The sequence below is a fragment of the Lycorma delicatula genome, chromosome 1, assembly GCF_047948215.1.
Source record: "Lycorma delicatula isolate Av1 chromosome 1, ASM4794821v1, whole genome shotgun sequence".
In the NCBI taxonomy this organism is placed as follows: domain Eukaryota; kingdom Metazoa; phylum Arthropoda; class Insecta; order Hemiptera; family Fulgoridae; genus Lycorma; species Lycorma delicatula.
This window is the reverse complement of record NC_134455.1, coordinates 348,526,165-348,551,287: the sequence shown is the minus strand read 5'-3', so window position 1 is coordinate 348,551,287 and position 25,123 is coordinate 348,526,165. Positions and strand designations below refer to the sequence as shown.

Here is a 25,123-nt window from a genome sequence, read left to right as displayed (position 1 = left end):
AACTTTTGTCTCAATGTTATAGCCGTAAACCCAGCTTTCATCTCCCATTATGATCCTTTACATGAATGTTTCATTGTCATTGGATTGTTCAAGAAGTTGCCAACAAACATCCGCTTGATGATGTTCTGTCTGCTATTCAATCATCAAACGAGGAACAAACTTTGCTGCAACTCGATGCACGTTCAATTTTTCAGTCGAAACGTCACGGCACGATCCAATTAAGATGCTAACCTCTTCTGCAAGTTCTCTGACAGTTAATCAGCAATTTGCATGCATCAAATCATTGATTTTCTGAACGTGGGTCTCATCAGTTGAAGTCGAAGGCCTTTCGGGATGAGGGTCACCTTCAATTGACTGATGACCACTTTTAAATCATGAAAACCATTTGTAATATTGCATACAACTCAAAGCATCAATCCATAAGCTTGTTTCAAAAGCTGAAACGTTTCTGTGAAAGTTTTCCTGTTTCACGCAAAATTTTATGTTGTAACATTGCTCCTGAAAATCGCACATTACAAAAACCAACTAGTACTTAAAAATGTAGTACTCAAATAACAATAACACGAAAACTAAAAGCGATATCTACAATCCAAGAACATGTGGTTACAGAGGAGGTTATAAAGAACACAATGCTACCAACCAATTTTTAATTAAAAATGTTTGGTTATTTTCAGAACAATCTCATATTGAAATTTTTGATGAAATGTTTCTTTCACACATTTTGTATACTCAACACCACTACAAAACATACACTAAACCAAAAAACTGCAAGCTTCACCAAATGTTAAAGCCATTGTTTCACACATTAGAAACATTGGGTAAACAAAAGTTTCAATGGTTACAAAAATAAAAATTACTGTCAATAATGAAACATGAAAATCAACTGCAAACAAAGCCAGCTGTTAGTTCCACTGCTGAGAATATTAAAAAAAAAAAAAATTTATTGTATTTTATTGATTGAGATCCAAATCCTTTTGTTAAGGCTCGCAGTTACAATTGGGAAACATGTAATAAAAATAAAAAAAGCACAATATTGCATATAAATTTACATCAGAATTTATACATTTCTTATCAAATATTTTTTCTCCACACATATACAGAATGATCATTATAGATGTGCCAAAAAGAATGACAAGAAGGTGCCAAGTATGGTGACTAGGGGATGTGAAAGAATTTTTTAGTGTAATTCAAACAATTTTGCTGCTGCAATTGCAGAAGAATAAGCTTGTGCATTATATTGGTGGAAAAGAATCCTCTTTTTTGCCAAATGTGGTAGTTTATTCTTTATTTCCTCATTTAAGTGATCCATATTATTGCAACAAAGATCCATATTATTGTATGACTATCATTTTATCTTTCTCCAGAAAGTCAATGAAGATTATGGCGTGATCATTTCAAAAGGTACTTCTAGAAAAGAGGCAGAAAGCTAAGAATGACCTCAACAATGTACTACAAGCTCTTAACTTTCCACAGACTTATCAGACATCATTCTTATCTAAGACAGTATAGCATTGTTGATTTTTAGTATACAAAATTATTAATAAAAAATAAATTAAACATTTTTAGTCTACTTCAATCAGTAATTAAAAATATCATTTGAAAAAATCAGTTAAATTATGAAGCATTACAGAATATGAATTTATTAAACATTTAATATTAATATAAAATTTATTAATCCAACCTGAAATAGAAATTGCTGGATAGATCTATGCTTTGAAACATTTTGAGATAACGTGGTTCATCAGGGTGAGGAATACGTACTGACTCACTAGGAATATAGATCATAGAAGTATCCTCTATCTTATAAATAGTATGTAATCCAATAACAGCGACCCGTCGCCTCTTTGTTACAACAATCAGATAATAACCCTCCAGAAATCTCACAAATCCTAAAAAAAAAATCTGAACATTATGAACATAATCTTTTTTTTTTCTCATACCAGTTATCATGAAAAAAAAACTTTTTTTTTGTCTTCAGTCAATTAACTGGTTTAATGCAGCTCTCCAAGATTCCCTATCTAGTGCCAGTCCTTTCATTTCAGTATAGCCCCTACATTGTACATCACTAACACAACTTGTTTTTCATATTCCAAATGTTGCCTACCTGCACAAGTTTTCTAATCTACAAGTCCCTCCAATGTTAAAGCACTATTCAAGGATGTCTTAATATGTGGCCTGTAAGTTTGTCTCTTCTTTTAACTATATTTTTCCAAATGCTTCTCTCTGCATCAATTTGCTGCAACACCTCTTCATCTGTCACTTTATCCACCCATCTGATTTTTAACATTATCCTACAGCACTGCATTTCAAAAGCTTCTAATCTTTTCTTCACAGGTGCTCAGATCGATCGTCCAAGTTTCACTTCCATATAAAACTACACTCCAAACATATACTTTCAAAAATAGTTTCCTAATGTTTAAATTAATTTTTAATGTAAGAAAATTATATTTTTGATTGAAAGCTCATTTCGCATGTGCTATTCAACATTTTATATCACTTCTGCCTTGACCGTCTAGTAATTCTACTTCCCAAATAAAAGTCTTCTACCTCTGTAAACTTTTCTTTCCCTTTTTTATATTCAGTTGAACACCTACATTATTTCTACTACATTTCATTACTTTTGTTTTGTTCTTGTTTATTTTCATGCGGTAGTTCTTGCATAAGAATTCATTCATGCTATTCATTGACTCTTGTAAATCTTTTTTACTCTTGGCAAGAATTATTATATTATCAGCAAATCGTAACATTTTTATATTTTCACCTTGCACTGTTACTCCGGATATAAATTGTTCTTTAACATCATTAACTGCTTGTTCTGTGTAAAGATTAAAGAGTAACAGGGATAGGGAACATCCTTGTCGGACTTGTTTTCAATATGGCTTCTTTCTTATGTTCTTTGACTATTACTGTTAAAGTTTGGTAACTGTAAATGTTAGCAATTGTTCTTCTATCTCCGACCTTGAACCCTCAATTATTTTAAATGCTGAACATTTCATTCCAGTCTATGTTATAAAATACCTTTTCTACATCTATAAATGCCAAGAATGTTGGTTTGTGTTTCTTTAATCTTCCTCCTAATATTAATCTGAGGCCTAAAATTGCTTCCCTTGTCCCTATACTTTTTCTGAAATCAAATTAATCTTCTCCTAACACTTCTTCCACTCTCCTCTCAAATCTTCTGTACAGAATTCTAGTTACGATTTTTGACACATAAGTAGTTAAGCTAATTGTTTTGTATTCTTCACATTTATCTGTTCCTGCTTTCTTTGGTATCATGACAATAACAAACTTTTTGAAGTCTGACTGAACTTCCCCTTTTTTTAAATATTACAAACCAGTTAGTATAATCGACCTATTTCTTTCTCAGCTGCACTGCACAGGAATTATCTGTGTATCCCATTTACTGTAGGAGAATGGCCTTTCTGCCATTCAAATCTTTGAATGCTCACTTAAATTCAGATCTCAGTATTGTTTCTCCCATTTCATCATCTTTAACTTCCTCTTCTTCCTCTATAACACCATTTTCTAATTCATTTCCTCTGTATAACTTCAATATATTCCACCCACCTATCAACCTTTTCTTTCGTATTATAAATCGATGTACCACCTTTATTTAACACATTATTAGATTTTAGCTTATGTACCACAAAAATCTCCTTTCCTGTATGCTCCATCTATTTTACCAATGTTCATTTTTCTTACCACTTCTGAACACTTCTCTTTAATCCACTCTTCTTTTGCTAATTTCCACTTGCTGTTTGTAGTATTTTTTAACTGTCTATACTTCCTTTTATCTTCATCACACACATTCTTATAATTTCTAAGTTCATCCATCAGCTCCAATATATCCTTTGATATCCAAGGTTTTCTACCAGTTCTCACTGTTCCACCTAAGTTTACTTCTGCTGATTTAAGAATTTCCTTTATAAAATTCTCCCCATTCTTCTTTTATATTTTCTACCTTAAGTTTTTTACTCAGACCTCTTGCGATGTCCTCCTCAAAAATCTTCTTTTATAAGGATAAAATCTAAACCTAAGCCAACAACGACTGTTAATGTCTCTATATGCCTACAAGTGCCCATGATGATGAAGTGTGTATACGAAGAAATTGACTAAGCAATTAAACACATAAAAGAGGATGAAAATTTAACAACAGTTGGGAGATTGGAATGTAAGCATTGGTAAAGGATAGGATGGAAATATTGTGGGTGAATACGGGCTGAGCAAGAGGAATTAAAGAGGGTACCAACTTATTGTTTTGCATGAAGTGTAATTTAGTTATTGCCAACACCCAGTTTAAAAATTATAATAAAAGAATATACACATGGAAAAAACAAGATGTATATTGCAAGGTATCAGTTAGATTACATCATGGTTAAACAAAGATTTAGAAATCAACTCGACTGCTAAGCTTATCCTGGAGCAGACATGATAGCGACCATAATTTACTGATAATGGAATGTAGATTGGGGTTTAAAAACCTGAAGAAAAGCTGTTTGATGAATCGGTGGAATTTAGAGAAGCTTGGTGCAACCAAGGTAGCATTGTAATAAGGATAAAATCAAAACCTAAACCGACAATGATTGTTAACATCTATATGCCTACAAGCACCCATGATGATGATGAGGTAGAGTGTGTATATGAAATTGACAAAGCAATTAAACAAATAAAAGGGGATGAAAATTTAATAATAGTTGGAGATTGGAATGCAAGCATTGGAAAAGGCAAGGAAGGAAATATAGTGGGAGAATACGGGCTGGGCAAAAGAAATGAAAGAGTGGACCGACTTATAGAGTTTTGCACAAAGTATAATTTAATAATTGCCAACACCCAGTTTAAAAATCATAATAGAAGAATATACAAATGCAAAAAGTCAGGTGATACTACAAGGTATCAGATAGATTATATCATGGTTAAGCAAAGATTTAGAAATCAAATTGTCGACTGCAAAGCTTATCCTGGAGCAGACATTGACAGTGACAAGAAAAAAATTGTGCAGGCAGACAACGTTTGCAATATGTAAAACAAATTATTAGGGATGCAGGATATAGGGCGTATACCGAAATAAAATGACTAGCATTAGATAGGGAATCTTGAGAGCTGCATCAAACCAGTCAAATTACTGAAGACAAAAAAAAATTAAAATATGATTTATCTGCATCTCATTCAATGTTTACATAAATATGTGCTCAAAATAATTTTCAATAGCAGCTTCTGAATTGTGAATTAGTTTGTAATATTTCTTTTTTTTTAATTAGTACCTTCATGTATATACTTTAATATTACTTCATGTTTGTATATTTTAAATAATTAAAACTAGCTGGTCCAACTTCACTCGCCCAACCATCTAGGCAGGGGGCTCTGCCCCCGACCTTACGACATGTTTGTATCCTCATGTCTGTGAGAATATTAAGTATTATATACATAGCCATTAAAGAAAAAGAAGATAAGTACTTTTACATAAATCAGATTTCTGTTGCCATGGTGACAAAAACAATAATGTGAGCACATACAGCAAACAAACCAATGCATCATGCTTTTTATTAGAAAGAAGACAGTAAATAGAATAATAAATTATACAGAAAAAAATTAATAAATAAATAAAAATATAAATAAAATATAAAAAAACTAATAAATAATATTTATTTATTTATTAAATAAGTATAATATAAAGTATTATACTTCTAAATTAAATAAAATATAATAATAATAACAAAGTAAATTTATATCTCTATAATATTAATAATAATTAAATAAATTTAAAATTTAAACCTACACTTAGAAATTAAATGAAATAATCTGTAAATTAATTGACAACAGACTGCTTTTGGCCTGTAAAATTTACCTTTAAATTGCCTGTAAATTTACCTTTTGTTGTGATTTATTAACACTGGAAGCTTGCAGGCACCGTCTTCTACGTTCAGTCTTATGTGTGTTTGTGTGAGGTTGTGTTAGTTGCCGGGCCAGCTGCTGCTATTGGCACAGAGTGGATCACATGATATGCCAGGTGGCTACGCACACCCAACCTTTCCCACTCCCAGTTCTCTCTTATAGTCTCTTTCCTACAGTCTGTTGTAATGTACTTTTAAATAATTAATTAAATAAATAATCCTTTTTTTTTACTGCTAAATATTAACTAATAATCCCTTTCTTTTATTAATAAGTTTGAATAATAACTATATAAATAATTAATTTAAATATTAATCTTTGATTTAAATTTAATATAAATTATAAATATTTATTACACAGTTGTTTTCAATTTCTTCTGCTAGATGGTAGCGCTCAACAACAGCTGAGGACAGCCACCTGGTGCACCATATGATCCACTCTGTGCCAATATCAGTTAAAATAAAAATGTGAGCATATGCAACAAACAAACCAATACACCATTTATTGAAGAGATGGACTTTCATTGTATCTATCTTTTATCTTATAATTTCTATTTATATTCATAATGTATCTTAATTGACATGATGTATATAACATATTATGTGCCAAAAAGGATAAAGATTTATTCATTTATTTACTTTGGCACTTCTTAATACATAGTTAAACAATTTTTTAAATCTTCTTACCAACTTTTTTAAAATACAATTAAAATATTGTTTTAAAAAAGCAATGACAATTAATTTTTAAATAATTTTACTGATTAAATAAAAAAATAAACAAATTTTGTACATATTCCTTCAAGAACATTAATATGTGCTCAAAGAATTTTCATTAATGCCTTCTAAATCGTGATTTATTTTGCATATTTAGTAGCTTTATATATTTACCTTAATATTATAAACAACTAATATAGGCTTTAATCACAGTTGTTTTTATTTCATATGAGGTCAATTAAGTCAATTATTATCTGCAATGTAGTTATAAATTTTATTGGAATACAAATAGGAAACTTACATGTACATCATTTTTCAACATAGTTCCCTTGCATTTCAACGCGCTTGGTTGAATACAAGCTTCCTGATGCCCTCATAAAAGAAGGTTTACAATTGCGAGCTGCGAGCCATGAATGCACCACTTCTTTCACTGTTTCTTCCGAGGTAAATCGACGTCCCCTTAATGCCTCTTTGGGTGGACCAAACAAATAGTAGTCAGAAGGGGCAAGATCAGGACTATGAGGAGGACGAGCCAGTACGTCAAAGTTGAGTTTCTGGAGCGTTTCAGCAGTGTGGGCAGCAGTATGTGGACAGGCATTGTTGTGCAACAACACAACACCTTTCAACAGCAGTCCTCAGTGTTTGCTTTGAATTGCAGGCTTCAGCTTGGCAGTAAGCATCTCACTGTAACGTGCACCGTTTATTGTCATGCCCCTTCCATGACAATAATGTTCCAGTACTGGGCCTTGTGAGTCCCAAAACACTGTAAGCATCAGTTTTCCTGCAGATAGTTGGGTCTTGAACTTTTTTTGCGCGGTGAATTTGGATGTTTACATTCCATACTCTGCCGTTTACTCTCCAGCTTGTAATGATAGATCCATATTTCGTCACCAGTGATGATTCTGTCTAACAAGATGTTCGTCACCATAGCAATCCAAATGTTTTTGGCAGATGTCCAAGCATGTTTGTTTATGCAACTGTGCGAGTTGTTTTGGGACCCATCTTGCACAGACTTTATGAAACCCCAGTTTGTTGTGGATGATTTCGTAGCCAGAACCGTGACTGATTTGCAGATGATATGCCACTTCATCAATAGTTACTCGTCTGTCTAAGAAAACCATGTCACGTGCGATGAAGAAAACCATGTTTTCCTCATTTGTGGTGGTACACGGTCTTCCGGCTCCTTCGTCATTCGTAACAATTGTTCGACCATTTTTGAATTTTTCAATCCATTAGTAGACACTCCACAGTGGCAACACACTGTTCCCGTACTGTACCAAACGTCTTCAATGAATTTCGGCTCCTGATAAACCTTCCAACCACAAAAAACGGATCACTGAATGTTGCTCTTCTTTGGTGCAAACAGAAAGTGGAGCAGCCATGGTTAATGGCATGGCAGCGATAATGAAACTAATCTAGCAGCATCAAACCTGCACAGACATAACAACAATTAAACCATGCATGCGTCAATACGCAACACAACAGTACTACCAACGTAAACAAAAATATAACTAAATTGCGGATAATAATTGACTTACCCTCGTAGATGGTTGTGTATTTTTGATGCCCCTCTGATCAGGGCTTTACATGGTTTCTCTGACGCACCCAGAAAAATGATGAAGCAGTTCCTTTTTTTACCCTTGGAGTAACATATTAATCCACTCCCGACATGATCTAAATAATTTATTATTATGTACCAGTCAGTATAAAAACATTCATTTATTTATAAGCTGTTTAGAGCATACTAAATAATATTGAAAACACACAGCAATACTGATTACAGTAATATAAAATGTGTTTGATGTTTAAATGTAGTAAATCCAAATGAAATTGAAGTTAAAAAGATTGCAATAAATACCCCACTATGATTTTGAAAATCAAAACTTTCAGAATCCCAGTTTGTAATGGTTAAATTATTATTTTGTATAGTCAAAAAGAGAACACTATAGAAGTTCATACTTATGTTTATCTATCCATCCATCTGCAGAACTGATGGCTATCTGTTTACAATAATTCCAAACATTATGAAATGATACAGTTTAAAATGGTACATTTAATAAATTTGAAATTTTTTACATGACAATATCTTAATTAAGTTTGAAGATTGGCCAGAAAATTTCCTGGTCAAATATGCAAAAATTAATTATTAACTTAATTATTTCTCTCTCTCTCTCTCTCTCTCTCTCTCTCTCTCTCTCTCTCTCTCTCTCTCTCTGAAGTGTATGTATCTGGTTGTTCAGAAAGATCTCAACCTAACTCAGAGATGGCTCAAATGTAACCAACTTACTAAGATACTTTTCATGTATGATCGTTTAGATGGTATGCTGTTAAATTGTGACAATCAAATAAAGAAACAAGATTTGACATTTTCTGAAAAACGGATAAAATTTACATTTGAGCTATTATAAAGTATGCTGTTTTAAAAGTTTTAATCCTGACGAACATACAAAAGTTGTTGGATTCTACTTTTGGATTCTACTTTAAAGTATTCTTCCCCTTTGTTTTCAACATAGTAAAAATGCGGGTTGCTGAATTTAAAAGTGGTAGTACATCCTTAAAGGTATCATAAAAATGTCTAACAGAAGCTATTTTGGCTAATTAGATGTAATTGGAATTACATACTTTTAAAATATAGAAAAAAGAATTATAAAAATTTTTGAGGAAAATGGATTTAAGTATCTGAAGAATCACATTCAGAACACTGGATCAATACTGGAAAGAAACCTGGCAGTTTTGTAAAGCTGAACACCAGGCCCTATTTTTTGGCCACAAAACCTAAGGTGATAATGGTAATACTTAATCAGCTAAAAATATATACAAAGTTTAAAAAATATTTTTTAACTTTAAAATAAAATAACAAAACCTTACCAACAATTCCAAATGCTGATACTGCTCTAGATGTGAAACCACGACTTCTTCCTCCAGGATCAAGTGTTTGGACTAATTCCCAAACTTGCTCTTGAGTATATTCTATACCATCATCAACAAAAAGCAATTCAAGAGGTTCCATTCTATCAATATTCAGCACTCTGAACTTGCTTTGTGTATTGTTTGAAGCTATGATGCACAGTTTCTGAGAAAAACAGTATTTGAAATAAATATTACCACACAAAAATTAATAATGCATGAACATGACAAGCATGCAAATACAGAAACATACACACAATTTAATCCACATGCAACTAGCCTTTAAATAACTGTACTCTTTCCTACTATCTAAGGTATTAAATAATAGTTTAATGCATTATTAAAATAAAATAACCTCTAAAAGGACGCATAACTTCCCCAGCTTTGCCCTTGACAAATTTGTATTTCAAATAAGCTATAGGGGTTTTAAATATTAATGACTTTAGAATACAACATTTAGAATACAACTGTGAAAAAATCAAAATGTTCATTAAAAAAATGTTGGTCTGATTTGACTCCCTTGGTCAAATGACATTATACCTTGCAAGTTATTGAGAGAAAAAAATTTTATTAAAAAACTTTAGGTCCCATTTGACCCACTTGCTTGTTAGTTCTCTCATGTAACATTTTTAACAACTTAGAAAACAGATGAAATATCAGCAATTAAAAATTCAAAAAAATTATTTAAATTCTTTGGTAGGGTCCTATTGCAAGTTTTTATCAAATTTCCTATTTTTTCAACATTAACATTAGATACAGCTGGACATTATAGCACTTCATATAGTTTTTTTTTTAATTTATAATAACATTTTTGTTATTTAAATGACAAAAAAATGATTTCATGAAATATTTGTCAAAAATGAAATGCCCCTAGAAAATGATTTATATGGAGAAGCGGACATAGAGAAAATATGGTTTGCTTAGTTTCTATAGCATGAATATTAATGCAACTGTTTAACATGGTTTAAAACTATGAGGGAAACTGTCATTCTAAAACAAATTCCTGAAAAAGAATGACTGTGATAAGATAATGAAATAAACTCCATTCAGTGGTAAGAAAATTTATATATGACGATTGTTATCTAATTTATTATGTTAAGTTCCAATGAAGGGATTTTAATTAAATTAAATTCGTATTTTTTTTAAGACAGTGGTATACGATTTAACTGAAATAGGTTGATAATACTATTCAAAACAGGAACAATAACAAAAGTGCTGTCATACGTACTGTTTTCGTTTCGTATAGAGCTATTTTCTGAATAGAACTAATTAGCGGATGCATTACAATATGCACATTTTCATTTGTATTTTTCATTTTTGCAAGAAAAAGATGTTACGTTACACCACTTGTAACCTCAAAATACTACTATTCAAGCTTGAATTCAGTAACAGCTGGTAGTAGATGTCCAAACCAGCTGATGCCGTTAGTATAACAAACAGGAAACGTACACAATTTTTTGACGTCGCTCTAATAGCTGAACGTTACAATTGTATAATTTTGTTACAACCGTATACAATTGTATTATATTTCCCGACCTACTCGGACTTGATTCTGTGTAGAATTTATAGACTGATCTGAAGGAAATATTTATTTTCATATAGTGTTTTTCTGATTGTTGTGTTTATAAATGTTTCCATTTCATACAGTTGTTTTCTGATTTTTTACAAAATGTTTGTTGAACTACAAAAAACGAACAAAGGTGGCCGTTTTGTTCACCATGATACTGAATAGTCTATAAAAATATGCAAAAAATCAGGAAATTTATAGTGCTACACAGTTTTTGTAGAATTGTCAAAAGAACCTGAACATTTTATTCTTAGAAAATGATAGTATTTTTAATTGGTTATCTGGAAACAAAAAATAGAGCTTCTATAGAAAATAAATATTTCAGTAATATTACCATATGCAATTTAAAAGAGAATCAAAATACTTAGATTAATTTAGTGGCACAGATTTTCAAGGACATAATTTTCCAAAGTTAATTTAAATTGTTATTTGAAAGTAAGTTATGTGATGATAAGGTATTTGTCATGACAAAAAGGAAAATAATTTTGTAACTTTATTCATATGCCAAAAAGTATAATTACAAATGAGTTTAATTCAATCCAATTAAGAAATTTGCATTTTATTATTTTGTGGGATGATATTATCATTTTTTATTATGTTGAAAATTGTGTAGTATAATAGCAGAAAGCTGGTACCGTACAGAAAATATAAAGTTTTGTAAAACATTCACTACATTCAGTGGTTTTTGTACAATTCTCTAGCATTTGGATTTTTCTTTTATAAATTCTTTTATGCTTAAAATGAACATCACTTTACTGCTGCATGCAAATTATTCAGTTTAAACATTATCAGTGACTTAAGTAGATTAGTTTGTTGTGGTTTAACACTATTGCACTATATCGGCCAAGCAACATCACAGTTTTGTTTTGCTCTTTCTGTTGTCCGGCCCATTTAGAATCTTGTATAACCTGTTGTGCATCTTTTTTCTTGACTGCTTATAAAAAGTTGCTCTCCATTATCAGTCTTTAATTAGTAGCTGTCAGACTGTCTACTCAAATTGCCTCTTTTGTTTCTCACTATTGATTATTATTCGGTCTTTCATAATGATGGCAAAGCAATTTCATTGACCCAGCATGTAAATTAAAAAATTTGGGTCTCTGATTATACAACGACCACTATAAATATCTGTTCATGTTCAGTTATAAGATAACCAAATAAATAAGTAAATATATATATATATATATAATAAATCAAAAAGTATAAATATAATTTAACCAAACCTAACTTATGCCCACTTTGCTCGCTAGTGAGCGTAGGTTAAGTTTTTATAATATATATATTATAAGACCCACTCATGGGTTCATATATATATATATATGTATATATATATATATATATATATATATATATATATATATATATAAGACCACCAAATAAGCTTTTAGTTTTTATATTGTATGATCAGTCACAGATAAATCAAATTAATCCATTCATTTCTGAATATTTACCTCAAATCACCAGATCTTATTACTGAGTTTTTTGACTTAATTTGTCATTTAATGAAACAAATTATATGAACGTGCAAATAAAAGAAATTTAATGAACTTACCTTTACAATTTGATTTTATATCATCCTGAACACTGATTTTTTTGTCTTGTGTATTAGTAACACTACATTTTATATATTTGTTTGTGTGGTAAATTTCAAAAGAGTTTTCTACGGTATTTTACATTTTTTACATCGATATATTATTTCTTTTCTTAATCCTTGGCTGGAACACACTTTACACCTCTCGGTAGGTTTAGCCAAATAGTTTGGGGGAATCTTTTCTATAAAATGGGCCCAAAATTTTCCCTGCAGTCCAAGAGGAGATATCCCTGAAGTTGATGGTCAACCACTGGTGGCCCTATCTTGGAATTGAATTGAATTTAGATCTGCTTACTTAAACTTTACAAAAAATCATTGAATTTTATGGTTTTTCCTGTTATATTTATATGAAAAATGCTTGCATTATATAAGGCGACATCAGAAAGATAAAAAAATTGTTTTTTAACCTCTTAGTATACCTCCTTTTTAGTGGGAATGACACCAACCTTTGGTCTTGTTTATCTATCCCTCCCATATATTTGTTGTAATCAACAACTGCATTAGGTTTCAGTTTTTTTGGGGATTGGGGTTTCTAATTTCTTGCTGGCTCACAACTTCTTTAAAGTCAGGTCATCTGTGAGAAGTTGAAAGCATCAGAAACTCTTAACTCTTTTATGCCTCCACTTCAAGCATAAAACATTGTTTGAACTAAAAAAGGAAAGTTTCCCTTCTTTAACTATCAAACTAAAAATGATCACAATTGATATAAAACATTAGACAGGAGTTTTAATGAAAAAATACAATCAGACAAGAAAAAATACAATGGCATGAAAATGAAGATAGAGCTATTGATTTAATGATGAAAGTGGTTTATCAACTTATAATATGAAACCCATAACTCTATCTTGCAGTAGAATGTTGATATACATGCTCAAATACAGTGATTGAGTGGATTTGTCTTTTGTAATTACGCCATGAAAAAAACATGATGAACATGTACATCTTTCGTGATGAATGGGTTAAGAAATGTTAATTGTGTATGGTAGCCTATTGAGTAGTACGTCAAGAAGTCTATTGAATAGTACTTTAGTAATTCCTAAATAAACTTACATTCTTTAGCTGCATTAACTAATATTACTTGATATGGATTTTTGTTATCAAAATATTCTATAACTTGGGTTTAAACAAAAATTCATTTGTCTTATTTCCTTTTTTAGTCAGTATAACATACATTCCATTATCAATTTAGAAGATTCTGGAATCAGGTGAAATTGTTTATGTGTTAGTGCCATTTTCTCTTTTGTAAACTATTATGCAAGATAAATTATTATACAATAGATTATAAACATTGTTTGCTATTCCACCTCAGAACTGTAATATTGCAGTTTTCAGAAACTACTAGTGAATTATTTTTAATATAATATTATTTTCATTTTGTGATTATTATTATATTTTATGACCGCATAGGATCGATCACTTTAGTTAGTCCATTATCCAAGCCTCTTCAATGGAACTGTTTGGGCCTTGCCAAAGTACTTTTGCCCAGTACTTTTTCATATGTTCCGATCTTTCTGCCCTTTTTAGTGTTGAAAATCTTCATGTTATGAGTTTTTTCTTGTGTGTGAAGCAAGTGTTTCTGTTCTTGATTCTCTTGTTTAATTTTATCTAATCTGTGGTGTCTTCTGGATTCTGTCTATTTTTGATTGTTCGTTCAGGTGGAGAGTGTTTCTGCAGCATAAGTGGCTTCTGGTTTTGTAACTGTGTTGTTGTGTCTTATTTTTGCATTTATTGACAGGCATTTTTTATTGTAAGTGTTCCAGGCTAATCTTCGAGCTTTAGCTAGTTTGTTTCTTCTTATTTGGATTGAGGTTTTTTGCATTTGGTTGTTTGTTATTATTTATCTGAAATATTTAAATTGGATTCCAATACGATTTAAATCATCATCACGATTTAAATCATTTTAATCGTGTTGGTTATTGGGGCACAATTTCTGTCTTTTCAATTGATATTTTGAGGCCTGTTTTATTTGTAGTGTTTTGAAGTTCTAATACCTGTGATTTTGCTTCGTCAATGTAGTTTGCTAGCAGTGCCAAGTCAGCGAAACCAAGACAGTTTGTTTTAATTTTTGTACCTATTTTACTTTTGGGGACATTTTTTGACCCATTTCTTCATTACCATTTCAAGAGTGCAGTTGAATAATAGCAGTCAGAGTCCATCAACCCACCGGGTTGGTCTAGTGGTTAACGCGTCTTCCCAAATCAGCTGATTTGGGAAGACTAAAGTGATCGATCCTATGCGATCATAAAAGATTTTAAAGTCGAGAGTTACAGCGTTCAAGTCCTAGTAAAGCCAGTTATTTCTACACGGATTTGAATACTAGATCGTGGATACCGGTGTTCTTTGGTGGTTGGGTTTCAATTAACCACACATCTCAGGAATGATCGAACTGAGAATGTACAAGACTATTTACACTCTTCATTACACTCTTTACACTACTTCATTTACACTCATACATATCATCCTCATTCATCCTCTGAAGAATTATCTAAACGGTAGTTACCGGAGGCTAAACAGGAAAAAGAAAGAAAAGAAAGTCAGAGTCCATCACCTTGGCACAGTCCTGTTTTGATTTCTAATGGTTCCAAGAGCTCGCCTTTGAGTTTTACCTTTGACTTTGTGTTTGTGAGGGTCAGTTTTTTCATGTTTATTAATTTGGTATGTAGTCTGAGGTGTCTTAAAATTTTTAGTAGGAATTCTCTGTGGATGCAGTTATAAGCTTTCTTGAAATTTACAAATGTTATTACCATGTCTCTATTTCTTTTCCTGTTATAATCCATTATTAGCTTGAGACTCATGTTCTGGCCTGGACAGCTCCAGGGTCTGAAACCTCCCTGATATTTCCTAGTACTTTCTTGAGTTGTGCACCGATCATGTTGAGAATGATTCATGAAAGAATTTTGAATATTGTGTCTAGGAGTGAGATTCTCTGTAATTGTTAGGATCTGCTTTATCCCTTTTTCTTTGTAGTGGATGGATGAAGGCTGCCCAGTGTTTCTGGTAGTTCTTTGATCCAGATGTTGACATGCTGTTGAAGGGCAATTTTTGCTGATCTTCCTGCATGTTTTCAGATCTCTACAAAAGTCTGATCACCCGCTACTTTGTAATTCTTCATCTCACTCTCGGTAGACTTCTTTTATTGTGGGAGGGTTGATGTTTTCTGATGGTGTTGTTATTGGGTTGTTGGTGTTGAAGTTTAGGAGTTCTGTCGGTTCTTTGCAATTTAGGAGTGTGTTGAAATATTTAGCTAGGATTTCCGTGTTGTCTTTATTGTTATGGGCCAGTTTACCATTTTCATTCTTTATTAGTAGGGTTGGGGGTTTGTATTTTTGGAGCTGATTTTTTAAGGTTTTGTAGTAGTCTCTCGATTGTGTTTTATTGAATTCTTCTATTGATATCAGTGTCTCTTTATGGTGTTGTTTTATTCTCCTTAGGTTTCGGGTAGTTTTTTTTCTTTGTTTTACTAGATTTTAGAAGGATGTTTCTGATTTTTGGGATTGATGAAATAGCCATGCTTGATGTCTTTTTCCTCACATTCACTGATCCACCAAGGACTTTTTTCTGGGATTTTATTGGGGCTAATTCTTCTGCGATTTCTTTAAGAGTTTGTTGACTAGATATTAGAGTTTATCTGTGATTGTTATTTTTTCAGTAGCTTTTTGGTAATTTTAATTTTTGAGTAATTGGATAGGGTCCATTTTTTGTTTTGTTTTAGGGGTTTTAGGGGGATGGTTTTGCTACTTTCTCTGGGGAGTACATCTAATTTTAATTTTGTCTACATAGTGAACTGAGCCTGTGTCAACTCCTCTGAGGACTTTTATGTTGTAGATTCCTTGTGTCTGTGAGGCCATAATGTTTTACACTACACCCATCTGGGCTCATTGTACGCAATTTCAGTGTTATAGGGATATCTTATTGCGAGCCCAGCGTCTTCTACTGTTAACTGTTATTGGGGGCTACAAAACTGTCTCACAAGAGGCAGTCTCTGTAATCGCTGGTAATAAACCCATAGATATTATGACTACGGAACATAGCAAGAGGAATGTGTCGAAAAAGGAAGATCTTCTACTCCCAGGGCGTATGCAAGAAATTGAAGTAAGGTAATGAAGCCAAGGTTTTGACACTTGGCAAGTTAGGTGGAACGAATCTTCTACTGGTTGATGTACACATGGTATATTCTCCGGTGTTAGAGAATTGAGAGCGGTTAAGTGGGTTTCCCCCAATCGGAACATAACACAATTTCTATCAGAACATGGTACATTTAGGAACAGTTTGCTTAGGTTTGGTTTGGTCGATTTGGGCCTTAGCCTGGATTGTGGACTTGACACTGCTGACCATGTCTTTTATGTTTGTCCCTGGTACAAGGCTGAACGAACCAGAGTCGCTATGGAACTTGAGATTCTCAAATCTGCAGGTCAGTTGGAAGACACATAGAGAATAGACAATAGTGGCTGACTTACTAAGTATTTTGCACTGAGCAGATCAGCTGAGGGGGTATGAGTAGAGTAGTTCACAGGGTGGCTAGGGTACCGCCTGGACAGTTAGATTGGCCAGAGGTAGGTGCATTGGCATCCGCAAAGGGTTGCGACGACGATGCAGGGCACTCAAGGGACTGCGAACCTAGACAATAAGCATACCCAGACGGCAGGGTCGGATCTCGCCGCGATCCAGGCAGCGCTGAAGAAGGGGGAGGTCCAAGACCTGAAGGAGCTTGCTGAAAAAAGGTGGCCCCAACAGGCCTTCGAGCTAGTCGAGGAGGTGCGGGGCTTACCCAAGGCGGATGACGAGCGTGCATGTGTCTATGTACTGGACCTTGAGGGCGACAAGAAGTCAAAAATAGCTTGCCGGGTCTGCGACCTGGCACCCGGTATAAAGAGGAAGCTGAACAGTGGCGCTATGCTCCCAGGCACTGTGGTGCGGCCACAGACGTTATTGGGGAAAAAGAGGAGATCGACCCGTCGGGAAACCTGTACGTGATACCAGTTAAAGGGGAAGACATAACTGCTGTCGACTGGTTGCTATCTGGTCTGGAAACCGTTTCAACGTACGAGGTACACCCGGTGACTGTTGCGGCGCCAGGGGGTAAACTGGGTAGCATAGTTAAAAACACCCTGGAATTCTGGGCAAGAAAGCATAAAAGGAAGGTTACTATGTTGCACTCAGGGGACCCGACCGAGGAACGGCGTGAGAGGCAGACCGAGACCGTGGTCCTATGGCAGACGGGCAAGTCCTATGCAGAGCTACTACGCCAAGTGAAGGTAACAGTGGGAGAGGAACTGGCTCCTAACATACTCTCAGTTCGTAAAGGCAGGGGCGAGGATGTCGAGGTACGGGTGTGGGCGGGGACCAACTCTGCCCAATCCCTACGAGAGAAAATGGCACAGAAGGCGCCAGAGGTGAAGATTGGTGGGAAAGGGCAGTTGGACAGAAAAGAGGTTGTCCACATTAGAGACCTTGACGCTGAAGTGACTAAGGAGGAGGTGATGGCGGCGGTACAACGCGCGCTGGAGGGAAAGACGTCTGCTAGGATCACGTCGGTCCGCCAAGCATATGGACAAACGCAGAACGCCACTGTGGTGCTGCCGTTGGAAGAGGCGAAGAGGCTTACGTCCACCGGGAGGCTCCTTGTAGGGTGGCAATCGTGTCGAGCGGAGATACGAAGACCAGATGTTAACTGCTTTCGCTGTTGGGAGACGGGTCATGTTGCGGCACACTGCACGGGTCCCGATAGGAGAGCCTGTTGTTACAATTGCGGGGCGACGGGGCACAAGAGGGCAGAGTGCCGGGAACCCACCAAATGCGTGGGTTGTGGAGTGATTGGGCATAGACTGGGTAGCAGGGACTGTAAACACGTTCGGAAATGAAGTGTTTACAGCTCAACGTAAACAGAGCCGTGGCTGCCCATGACTTGGCATGGGCGGCAGCGCTGGTTGGAGGATACGACCTACTGCTGGTCGTGGAACCTAATCAGCGACTGGTTAACTCAGGCCACTGGTATGTTGACCAGGATGGCGATGCTGCTATACGGAATGTCACCGGCAGGTTTGCAGTCACGAAGGTAGTTAGAGGTAGAGGGTTCGTGGCTGTAGACATCCATCAACTCACGGTGATCAATGGGTACATCTCTCCCAACAGCGGAATGGATCGACATGAAGAATTCATCGGAAACCTGGAGGAATGCATACGAAGGGCTGGGTTCCCGGTACTTTTGACCGGGGACTTCAACTCCGAATGCACTGAACTCGGAGGGTGCCGGTCCACGCGGAGAGGCTACACCCTAGCTACAATGCTTGGGGCCGCGGGACTGGTGGTCATGAACACGCCTAGGGTGCCTACATACGACGCAAGGGGTGATGGATCGGTGTTGGATCTGACAGCGGCCTCAGATAGGGTGGCAAGAAGGATAGTGGGCTGGCAGGTAGTAGAAGATGATTTTGCCAGCGACCACAAGGCCATAATTTTTGAAATACAAGGAGGCGGAAGGGGTCTAGAGGAACAGGACCCTATCTGGAGGCCGTCGGAACAGCAGGCTGCGACGGTAGCGGATAGGACGGCGGCAGAGGTGGCCCGTAGGCGTGTTCACACCCCCGAGGAATTCATGGCCATCCTACAGGGGGAATGTGTGAAACAGCGGCTACAGCCTGGAAGACGCGTAAAGAATGTTTAGTGGTGGAACAGGGACATTGCGAGACTACGTGGTGAAACCAAAACAGCAAGGCGGAGGATGCAGCGCGCACGACGGAGGGACTCTGAGCGCCTACAGGAGGAAACGGAGGTGTTCCACGCGGCACGAAGAAACCTTTGTAGAGCCATTAAGGCTGCCAAACAAGAGGCGTGGCAACACCTCGTGGAAGACCTGGAGCAAGATCCGTGGGGCAGGGCCTACCAGATCGTTACCAAGAAGTTTGGTAGGCGCCTGACCCCATTGACAAGGGAACAGTCTCTCACAGCGATAACGGAGCTCTTCCACGTCGAAGAGGAGGAATGGGAACCGATAGCTGGTGATCAACAAAGGCGCTTCACTGTAGAAGAACTACAGTGGGCGTCCAAGAAGATGAGCCTGCGGAAGAACCCGGGCCCAGATAACATCCCTGGGTCCATCGTGAAGGTGTTGGTGGATAGGCACCCGTGGACGGTGTTAGACATGTTCAGTGGGGCATTGTCCACGGGGAGTTTTCCCGGCTGTTGGAAGGAGGCCAGGTTGGTCCTCCTCCCGAAACCGGGAGCCGAAGAAACCAGGAAATACCGGCCGATCTGCCTCATCAACACGATGGGAAAGCTGTATGAGAGACTGATCGCTGAAAGACTGCGGTCGGAGATTGAGGCGGGCGGAGGTCTTTCCCCAGACCAGTACGACTTCGTTCGGGGAAGATCGACCGTCGACGCCGTCCGACGGGTGCTAGAGTGGGCCAGAGTTCAGTCGGCAGGCACGTGGCGACGAAGGAAAATCCCATTTATCATTCTCCTAGACATCAGGAATGCATTTAACAGCGTGCCATGGGGAGTGATCATGGGAATACTCCGGGAGAGAGGGATCAGCGGCTACTTGCTCGCCGTAATAAATGACTATCTGAATGAGAGATCTCTGCGGGTACGCACAGAGGAAGGAGAAGATGACTTCAACATGTTTGGAGGCGTTCCGCAGGGGTCGGTGCTTGGGCCTCTTCTTTGAAACATCTCGTACGACGGCCTTCTGCGGGAAGAACTGCCGGAAGGATGCCAGTCGGTCGCGTACGCAGATGACCTCGCGCTGATGGTGTCGGGACGGACGGAGGAGGAGGTAGAAGATAAGGCAAACTTGGCGGTGGCAGTCGTCAGCAGATGGCTGGGGGAGAGAGGACTACGACTGGCACCGCACAAGACGGCAGCTGTCCCGATCACCGGCAGAAGAAGACTGAGAGGAATGTCCTTCATGGTAGACGACGTACGGGTCCACACGTCCGGTTGCGCTAAGTACCTGGGCGTGTGGATTGACAAGAATGGGCTGTCTAACACCCACCTCAGAGAGGTCACTAAGAGGGCCGAGAAGATACAAGACGCTCTACAAAAACTAATGGGCAACAAGAGCGGACCACGGGCGAGCAAGCGACGGCTGATCCTTTCAGTGGTTTCCTCCGTCTTGCTGTACGCGGTCCCGGCCTGGAAGGACGCACTTTCGAGAAAGAAGAACGTACGGATGCTAGCCTCCCAGAACAGCGGCGATACGCATAACATCGGCGTACCGCACCGTATCTGGATGCGCAGTGGCAGTCATCGCAGGGGTGCCTCCCATCGAGCTGCGGGCCACGCAGCTGGTCTCCACATACGAAGGAACGCCGAAGGCGGAAGCCGAGAGGCAGCTGATGGTCAACTGGCAGGAGATGTGGAGAACGGCTACGGCTGGGGCATGGACCAGGAGACTGATCCCGGACTTGGGACCGTGGGTCAGGCGGAGGCATGGGGAGGTAGATTACTTCCTCACGCAGTTCCTGTCTGGACACGGGGAGTTCGGGGTCTACCTACATCGGTTCAAGAGAAGACGGACACCGAGGTGCTTCTACTGCGGTCAGGATGACACGCCGGAGCACACCTTTTACGAGTGCGAAAGGTGGGCTGTGGTCCGGCGTAGGCATGGCACAGATGGACTCACTCCAGAAACAACTGTAGCTCACATGCTGAAAGGGAAGAGAGAATGGGATGCGGTACAGAGCATGGTGGCTAGCATCCTGAAGACGAAGGAGGTACATGGAAGAGAGTGGGGAGAAGACTTCTAGGCGCGGGTAAGCAGCAATGTCCCTAGCAAGTATACTGTGTGTTTCTTCTACTATATATATTATTTTTGTGTTGTATTGTATTGTGAATTCATTGTTTCCATTGTCACTGTGGTTGGTACTCTACGGCCGGCTCGAGATGACAAGCACGATCGCTTCGACCGTGTGCAGGAGGGCCACGGCTAGAGGTGACATCGCCGAAGAGACAACATGAAGTGGGTTTCATTTATTATGTATTTTCCTTGTATTGTATGATTGTGGTATTATTTTATTTTATTGATTGTGTTCCTTCTAACGGTTACGAGGGCACTCACAGCGAACGTGCCCGCGGATTGCGGAAGGAGGAATAAGTTCAGACGCCAACGTGATGGGCTGCAACTGAAGGGAGGGTTCTTCGCTATTGTCCTGATTGTGTTTTATTTATCTTATTTTATGTCATTTTATTGAGTTGTTTTGTGTTTTGCTGCCGGTTGAGCAGTGCAATCGCAGCCAACGTGATAGTGGTGGCTGACTGCGACGAGAGCTGACGCAGCAGCGGGAAGTTACTGTGTTTACTGAATTTTATTTTATTGTAGTGTGTATTTCATTTCTTTTGTTTATGTTTTTGTGTTTATATTGCTGGCGGGATGGCATACACGATCACTGCGACCGTGTGTAGGAAGGCCACGACCAGCGGTGACGAAGCCGAAGAATGAGACGGATGGGAAGAATAGACTTTTATTAATTATGTATTATGTAAGGGTGTGTTACTAGGCTTAACTGCGTTTTCCTGATGGCGGCTAAGTGGTGGTGTGAGTGTGTTTTATTACTTGTGTTGTGTCCTGCGGATGGGTGAAAAAAATAAATAAAAATAAATAAATAAAATAAAATACAGGGGGCGAATCGTGGTCGCCGTGCAGGGCCAGGGAGGCAGCCTGGATGCAGAGGACGCTTTGGCTCCTTCATATGCAAGAATAAAGGTCAGTTGGGGTGCTCCGATGATGCATTTGGGACCCTCAGGTGTGAGAGGGGGACGCGGCGGTTTGCCGGCTTCGCGCAATGCGTAGCCGGCAACCTAGTGTAGGGACGGGAAGGGTAGCCTCTAAGTGGAGGGATGTAGTGGTCGTCCAGAAGGGAGGGCTGCTGCATCTTGATGAAACTGAGAGGACCCCGATGGGACGCCAAAGAAAAGGCAAGACAGGGGGGCAGTCGACTGCCACGACACTCCGACATTCCTGCGCATAGCCTAACGGCGGAGGCCGGGGATGTTGGGGGTGTTTAAGAAAAAAAAAAAAAAAAAAAAAAGGTGCATTGGCATCAACCCACCGGGTTGGTCTAGTGGTTAACGCCTCTTCCCAAATCAGCTGATTTGGAAGTCGAGAGTTACAGCGTTCAAGTCCTAGTAAAGCCAGTTATTTTTACACAGATTTGAATACTAGATCGTGGATACCGGTGTTCTTTGGTGGTTGGGTTTCAATTAACCACACGTCTCAGGAATGGTCGAACTGAGAATGTACAAGACTACAGGACTACACTCATACATATCATCCTCATTCATCCTCTGAAGAATTATCTAAACGGTAGTTATCGGAGGCTAAACAGGAAAAAGAAAGAAAAGGTGCATTGGCATCACGCCTCGGTAAGTTTGAAATATATTGGGAATTATGTAAAAAATAAGCTGTCAGCAGGATGGCGATTGCACTGCTGAAGGCATGGTTAGCCATGCATCCGTGAGGAGAAGCGCCATCTTGATGAGGATGGTTAATAAATGAGTAAAAATATAACTGTTGGTGGGATAGTGACTCCATTGCCAAGGGCATGGGTATCCATGCAGCCGTGGGGTGTAGCACCATATCGACGATGGTCGTTTTAGGTGATGAAGTAAATGTCACGTGGGACTCTGCAATGGAGCTGAGTGGGAGTCAGCGGTCCATCAACCTCCTCCTAGTAGACCAGACTGGAGTCAGTAGTTGTAATTTAATTAAATGCTTAGATCAGAAAGACCTGAGACCAGTAAGGGAAATAGGAATAAATTCCGTTGTTGTGATCAACATTGCTGGTGGTATGCACTGTATTTACCAAATAGACTCTTATGATAGGAGACATTTACAATCACAAGTAGCTTATTTAAATATAGAACTAGGCATGAGGTTTGTGCTTCCATGAAATCGGTTATCTAGTTCAGTGGGCAACGATGTAGGACAGTCAAGATGTCTGGAAGAGGCCTGCAGCGAAGGCAAAAGCTGAGTTAAAAATCACTGATGTAAATGTCTACAGAGGCATTTACATTGGTGACATCGCAACTGAGGTCTGGCTTACTACTGTGAGGTGTAATCAGTTATAGGGTCTGAAGACGACTCCCGTTAAAGCCCATCAGGGCTAGGAACAGAGGGGTCATGTGACAATCAGAATCATCACAAGGTGGGTGTCTTCCCCTTCGGGGGTTGGGATGTAGATTCCTTGTGGTGATGTTTGTCAATGAAGACATACTCTAATTGCCATTCTTCTTTAGTGTTGCCAGGGTGTTTCCAGGTTTTAAGTTTTTGAGGTTTCCTTTTAAAATATGTGGATTTTGTGAATTATGTTGTGGTTTCTGTGGATATTGATGAGTCTCTGCCCATTTTTGTTTGTTTTCTTTTGGGCGGGACATTTTCCAATGATGTCGCAGTATCTTCTTTCTCTGCCTAGTTGAGCATTAAAGTCTCTGATTAATTGTTTAACATGGTTTTTGGGGATGTTATTTATAGTCAGGTTGAATAGATCCCAGAACTTTTCTGTTCTTATGGACTTTTGGAAAGTTATTTTTATTATTACTGGGTTCATGGGCATTTATTATAATGTAGATTTTATTATATGCTTTTAGGGTGAGTGCTGAGATTATTGGGGATTGTGACTTGAATTCTTGTATGGAGTTTATTATTTTGAGGCTGTGTAAAAAGCCTGTTCCTTGGGATATTTTTCATCACTCTCTTTCCAGGTGTACCTTTGTAGAGCCTATATCCTTGAGATTTCATGGTGTCCCGGTCGGTATTTCTTATTTACTGCAGACCAGTGGTGAAAATTTTGTGATGGTCCATTAAGCCAGTCATTATTTTTAGTTTACCAGTCTGCATGTTTGAGTTAAGATTGTGTGTGGAAATGTAGGTTATTTGCTTTGGTTTGATTTTGAACTTTGTATTTTTCTTGTTTGTGTATGTAGTGTTGGAGCATTCAAATGCTTCCGATTGCATGCTATCTTCTAAGTGGCAGCCCACCATATCCAAATGTTACCTTCTATGAACTCTGGTGTTGCATGGTTCACCCAGTAGAGTACTCCTTAAAAAACCTTTCATGGTTGACTGTCAAGGGATCACCTGTGGTGAACTAGGTCCCGAATTACAACTCTAAATGTGATCTAATGAGGTATGATTTGATGATAAACGAAGCTATGAAGTTTGTTTAAATTCAGTTCACCAGACAAATTCCTCTTATTTGTTCTGGATATATCCAGGCCCAACTCGTGGAGGTTCAATCTGACTTTTGTTAAAGTTGTTATTTTGGAGAAAAGTTACCAGTTGAAGAAAAATTGTCTGATCATAAACATTATGCCTTCATTTTGTAATATTATAATAAATCATTTTTGAGCATTTTTTTGTTTTTTCAACTACATTCCACTGTTTCATAAAACACTTTAAAAACTGAACCTTAGTTTACAATAATTTGGTAAAAAATACAATATGGCATGTTTTGGTAA

At 37.7% G+C, this 25,123-nt stretch overlaps 1 protein-coding gene across 3 annotated transcripts in view; it reads right to left on the bottom strand.

Moving 5' to 3' along the window:
- Positions 1 to 10,892, bottom strand: part of FIG4 (polyphosphoinositide phosphatase FIG4) — a 105,335-nt gene extending 94,443 nt beyond the window's left edge. For all 3 annotated transcript variants that reach the window (XM_075382451.1, XM_075382452.1, XM_075382453.1), the window contains exons 1-3: positions 10,738 to 10,892; positions 9,471 to 9,675; positions 1,682 to 1,889 (exon numbers count right to left, since the gene is read on the bottom strand). In XM_075382451.1, the coding sequence (XP_075238566.1) occupies positions 1,682 to 1,889; positions 9,471 to 9,675; positions 10,738 to 10,824 (500 nt within the window). In that variant the 5' untranslated portion in view covers positions 10,825 to 10,892. The remainder of the gene's footprint in view (positions 1 to 1,681; positions 1,890 to 9,470; positions 9,676 to 10,737) is intronic.
- Positions 10,893 to 25,123: the final 14,231 nt, after the last annotated feature.